This window comes from Entamoeba histolytica, genomic scaffold (assembly GCF_000208925.1).
Source record: "Entamoeba histolytica HM-1:IMSS scf_1104750518845 genomic scaffold, whole genome shotgun sequence".
NCBI classification, from domain to species: domain Eukaryota; phylum Evosea; order Mastigamoebida; family Endamoebidae; genus Entamoeba; species Entamoeba histolytica.
The window spans coordinates 526-6,518 of NW_001915390.1; the positions used below are offsets into that span (position 1 = coordinate 526).

The 5,993-nt window shown below is 20.2% G+C and overlaps 2 protein-coding genes across 2 annotated transcripts, besides 2 other annotated features; one reads left to right on the top strand and one right to left on the bottom strand.

Moving 5' to 3' along the window:
- Nucleotides 1-298: 298 nt before the first annotated feature.
- On the bottom strand, nt 299-1,014 carry EHI_168600 (Rab family GTPase; the record flags this gene model as incomplete). Its single annotated transcript, XM_647166.1, has 3 exons — nt 299-437; nt 505-877; nt 930-1,014. 3 exons carry the CDS (start codon nt 1,012-1,014, stop codon nt 299-301), a joined length of 597 nt encoding a protein of 198 aa, XP_652258.1.
- A 1,050-nt stretch (nt 1,015-2,064) lies between these two features.
- Nucleotides 2,065-2,440: a repeat region.
- A 1,911-nt stretch (nt 2,441-4,351) lies between these two features.
- Nucleotides 4,352-4,590: a repeat region.
- A 548-nt stretch (nt 4,591-5,138) lies between these two features.
- Nucleotides 5,139-5,696, top strand: EHI_168610 (uncharacterized protein; the record flags this gene model as incomplete). Its single annotated transcript, XM_001914329.1, has 1 exon — nt 5,139-5,696. One exon carries the CDS (start codon nt 5,139-5,141, stop codon nt 5,694-5,696), a length of 558 nt encoding a protein of 185 aa, XP_001914364.1.
- Between the last annotated feature and the right edge of the window lie 297 nt (nt 5,697-5,993).

Below are 5,993 nucleotides of genomic sequence, written 5' to 3' on the forward strand. Positions count from 1 at the left end.
AGTATCTGTATTTCTTTTCATACAACCTAAAATCAAATATGAAAGAGACATGTTTTTTTTTTGTATTTTGGTAGAGTCATACATTACGTTACATAAGTCTTATTACTTTAAACTTTCAAAATTCAAGAAGGAAAAGTGATATTTGACAAGAGACAATTTGAAATTTATTTATCAAAAAAAATATCTGAAGAAAAGATTGATTTTTTTCATCAGTAAAGCAAATTTACTTATAAAAAGTCTCCATAAAAAAGCTTATAAAAAGTGTTTGAAAACCCCATTGAATAAATTAAAAAAAGTTTTAACAAACACAACCACCATCTGTATCTTCTGTTTGTTGAGTTATTTTTACTTCTTCTTCACCTGGATCAACAAAAATAGGTTTTAAATTGATAATAGAACGAAGTAGTTGTGAAAAAGCTTCTTGGACATTTGTATTTCTATGAGTTAGAATGACAAAATAATAGTTTGTTTAGAAATAAATTCTCAAATAAAAGAAGAGCAAACTCTTTACTACTTGTTTCTATATATTCTAATCCATTTTCACTGACAAACCGATCAACAGACTCTTTACTAACACGTGTTGAACTTCCAATTAAATCACATTTATTTCCAACAAGTAATACAGGTGGAGTAAACCCTGAACTAATGCTACTGTAAAATAGATCTAACCAGTCTTTACAATGGTCAAAACTCTCTTGTCTATCAATTTGAAAGACTAACAACACTCCTTTAATGTCTTTGAAATATAATCTAACTAATGAATGATATTTTTCTTGTCCTGCAGTATCCCATAATTGTAGTTGGTACATCTTACCATCAAGGTTTACTGATTTGTCACATGTCTCAATACCAATTGTTGCATCATAGTCTTCTGTATCTAATAGTTAGAAATAAAAAAGAAGTGACAGTACGACGTTTAAACAACAAACAAGTTCCAAAACAAAATCTTTGAATTAGAGCAGTTTTTCCAACACCCACATCTCCGATTAGTCCAATCTTCAATTTAGTTGTCATTATGTTATTATTTTTTAGTTTTTTTTATTCTTTTTTATTTTTTATTTTTAATATTATTTTGTAATATATAGCATAAAAGATTATCTTTTTAATTATTACTCTAAACGTTCTTACAAATTATTCTCTTCTTATTATTTGTTTCTGGTAAAATATTTGCATCCACAGAATATTCCACTTATTATATTTTGCTCCTAAAAAAAATAAAAAATATGATAAATACAGAATATGTAAATATTTATGTTTATATTTTATAATCACATGTGTTCGATTTGTGAGAAGTATCCATGAAATAAATGACTTGATTAATCATATTTATTTTTATTCTTTTTATTCTTTTATTGTTATCTATCGTATTTTTATATATTTATTTCTCTGTTTATATTATTTATATCATTGTATTCTTCTTATTATCTATATATTATTATATTATTCTTATTTTATGTTTTTATGTTTATATTATTTCGATTTTCTTATTGTTATTCTTTTCTATTTAGTTGTATTTGTTTATTCATCCTTATCTTTTTTATATTATTATCATTTATATCTATTTTCATTTTATATTTATTCTCTTTTGTTTTATATTAATATTAAATTTATCTTTTATACTTTGATTTTATTATTATATCATTGATTATCATTTCTCGTTTTATTTATCATTTATTCTTATTATTCTTTTGTTTTATATTCTATATCATATATTCATATCATTTTCATTTATATTTTATCACTTATTATATGTTATAATAACATAACACATATGATTGAATATATAATAAACATCATGTTTAAATTATACACATAAATAATAAACATAAAAAATAATAAAATATTTTTCATTAATAAAACAATACCAATTATTTTACATCATTAAATTAGACATTTTTTATTGAATATTTCTAATTTTTACATTAAAAATACACTTTTTATTTCTTCTTTTCTTCTTTTATTATCTATTCTATTTTGTTACTCTTTATCTTCTTTATTTTTATATTCTCTACTTTCTACTTTTATTCTTTCTTCATCTTTATCTTCATATTCCATCATTTGCCTTTTTTCATTGCCTGAGAAAATCATTTCTTTTATTTATTTCTATTAAGGTTTTCTCATTTTTTTCTTTCTGTTTTTCTTTCTTCTTTTTAACTTTTGTTTTGATTTCTGATTTAATTTTAATGAATTTTATTTACATCTTTTTCTTTTATGACACACTTTAGTAGATTCTTTTCTTGGTTTATACATTCATATATATTTCTTCACTTCTTTTTAATAAATACTTAGTATTACATTACAATGTGTAATATTCAACCATAATAAATTGATGCACCCTTGCAACATTACCTAACACATTTCTTATTCAAATACATTGTCATAACCAGATAATTACTGATGATAGTGTCAAACTGGGAATTGTATTAATGTTTGTGTGATGTTTTTGAAATAACAAATGAATGACAAACAAATAAAATAAAGAAAATAAATAGAAAATAAATAAGAAAGAATGATTATTTGTTGTACTTTCAAATAAATAAACAATAAATATTAATAAAGTAATGAAATAAATAATAATGAGAATAATGTAATTTAAATGAAATAAAATAAAAATAATGATAAATAATTAATATTTAATTGAATAAAATATTATTTAACTTTCATATTTCTTACATTAATGAAATATTTCATTTATTTATTGTTTATTTTAAATAATATTTATTTAAAATATAAACTATCATATTTTATATTAATTTATTTAATGTTTTTTTTTAAATTATTTCATCAAATATACAGTAGAAATAGAATTATATTGTCTTTCTAATGATGTTCAATCATTATACATAATTGTTATTTCATTTATTCTTCTTTATGATAAATAGTACTGACATTTTATTTTCTAGTTTTTCTTAATCAATAAATTCAATATCTTCTTTTACAAATACAAATGACTTGGTAAATTTGTTTTCTATTTATTTCTTTTATTTCATTTTTTTGTTATTTTTTATCTCTTTCTTCAGTAATACTATGTTAATCATTATCTCTTTTTCATTTATTATACATTAATTGATGTCAATAATATTAACATTATCATCATCATTACAATTCCATTTTATCTTTGTGTATTATTATAATAAGATGAACATTTTGATTCATTAAACTACATTGGAAATGAATATTTTCCAGTTATTCCATTTAAAATTTCCAACAATTTTTGGTGTTATTTATCTACTTTTGTTTTTTATTTTCTTCATGAACTTCTTTATGGATATAGCAACAACATTTAATCAACATGATACAAACATATTTCTAAATTTCTAATATTGGAAAAAAAAACATTCTATATCATTTTATTCATTGTTTTATTATTTTATGCAAACATTGATTGAAATTCAAAATAATATTAATTATTTAAAATTCTTTTATTCTTTTTTAATATAATCAACAGTATTTATTCAGATATAATCTTTTCATTATTTTGTGTCTTGTAACACAGATGTATTAATAAATATATCTTATTTATCACTTTCTCAATATAATCATTTTGTTTCTTTAGTTTCTGATTTTGCGTCATTATTTTCTTTCAAAAATATTCTTCTTCATTTTGAATTTACAATATGTATTTTCAACCACTTATATTTCAAAGGGTAAGTAATTTAACTTATTTAATATTTATTGATTGTTGTTAGTTGATAGTCGTTTTAAAGTAATTAAACGTGACAATTATTTATTTATCAATTTGAAGAATGTTATTTATTATTAAAAAACATTTCATTTTCATTTGAAATAAACAACTACAGTTCTTCATTTTTTTAAAATATTCTTCACAACATATTTTATTTAAATGAAAAACAACAAAATATTTTTTAAAAGTAAAATATTTTATCGAATGTAACATAAACATTATTTTAATTATTTTATTTTAAGATATTTTTCTATTAATATTATTTTTATTTAATTTTACATAAAAATGTATTTTTGAAATTAAAGGAAATAGAAAATATTTAAAAATAAACGAATAAATTTATCGATAATTTAACATGACAGTTTGTTTTTGTTTATTGGTTTGAAATACAAACATCATTAAATAAAAATAAATTTGTAATGTTATGATTGAATAAGAATGAATAAATAATTTTACATATTTTTTGAAATATATTTATTATTATAATTTTTAATTTAGTCACATTGATTATATTTTTTGTTTATTAATGAATTATCAATTGGAATGAATGATGTTAATGATGTTAAATAATCAAAATAAAATAATGAAAAGTATATGATAAAATGTGGTTAAGAAAAAAGGAAGTAGTCATGGTATAGTGGTGATGCTTTATTCTCTCTCCTTCACAAAATAAAGTATAAGTCAAACAAAAGGATTAAAAAAGAAGAAGTAAAAATGATTAAGAAGATATTGATAGGAATAAATAAAACAAAGAGGTGTTTTACTAATACTTCTAGAAAACCTAAAGGGTATGATAACTAAAAGGAATGTTATTTTTTATAGTGGGAAGTGAATGGATGTGATTAGTGTCATTGAAACAAAGAAGAATAGAAACAAGTTGTAATAATACTTAATTAATTAGTTTTACTCTATTGTATTTAAAATTAAAAGAAGAATGATAAGAAAGATAATAAGGAGAGTCATAATAGTGAAGAAATAAATCAGGATAGAAAAGTATTTAAATTTAAATATAAAAATTTGAAGATAGGAAAGAAGTTATAAAGAATAAAGAAATAAACAACAAAAAAGAAAATAAAAGAAGGATAATAAAAATAAAAAGAAATAGAATAGAATAAGAAAATAAAATGGGGGTAATAAACACAAAAGACAAAAAGAGAAATAAAAAGAAAATGATGACAAGAAAAATATAAATACCAATGAAACAACATTTATGTTTATATAATAAAATAAAAATAACGACACAATAATATTAACGAAACTAAAAATGAAAGAAAAGAAAAAACATAATTTTAGATAAAATAAATATAAATAACATGACATTAAGAATGATGATAATATTTTTTTCATTTATGTAACGATAAAATAGAAATAATAATTCATCATTGGAATAAAATAGAAATAATAATTCATCATTCCACAAAATATAAAGAATGAGTAACTAGAAAATAAAAATATGTTTGGAATTGAAGATCGAGAGAAATATGGAAGAAACATACCAGAAAGATACTATGGAATATCAGACGGATGTTTTAGTGGAAGTAATGATTTACAGGAAATCAATATACCAACACATATTGAAATGATAGGAAATGAATGTTTTAAAGAATGTACAAGATTAAGTATAATATTTATTCCAACAAGTGTTAGTGAAATAGGAAATGGATGTTTTAATGGATGTTCATCACTAACATCAGTTAATATACCAACTAGTGTTAGTAAAATAGGAGACTATTGTTTTAAATATTGTACATCACTAGAATCAATTGAAATACCAACAAGTGTAAATGAAATAGAAAAAGGATGTTTTAATAGATGTTATTCATTAAGAAGTATTGAAATACCAACAAGTGTTAGTAAAATAGGAAATTGTTGTTTTTATGAATGTTCAACAATAAGAACAATTAAAATACCATCAACAATTACATCATTTGGAAAAGGATGTTTTTATGGATGTGGATGTGAAGAATTACTCAAGAAGAATGCAAGAATACCAGAATATTGCTTTAAATAATAAAGAATTAATAAAAAAGAAATAAAAATAATGAATAAATGAAAATAAATTTGATAAATAATAGAAGAAAGAAATAGAAAAACAACGAAAAACAAATAATATAAAAAGAATATAAATATATAAAAGAATAAAAAGAAAGTATAAGAAAGAATATAAAAATAATAAATCACAAAGAGGTAATAAAAGAAGAAATAAATGGGGTATTTTTATTGTAAAAATTAGAAATATTCAATAAAAGTGTCTAATTTAATGATGTAAAATAATTAACAATATTTTATTAATGAAAAATATTTTACT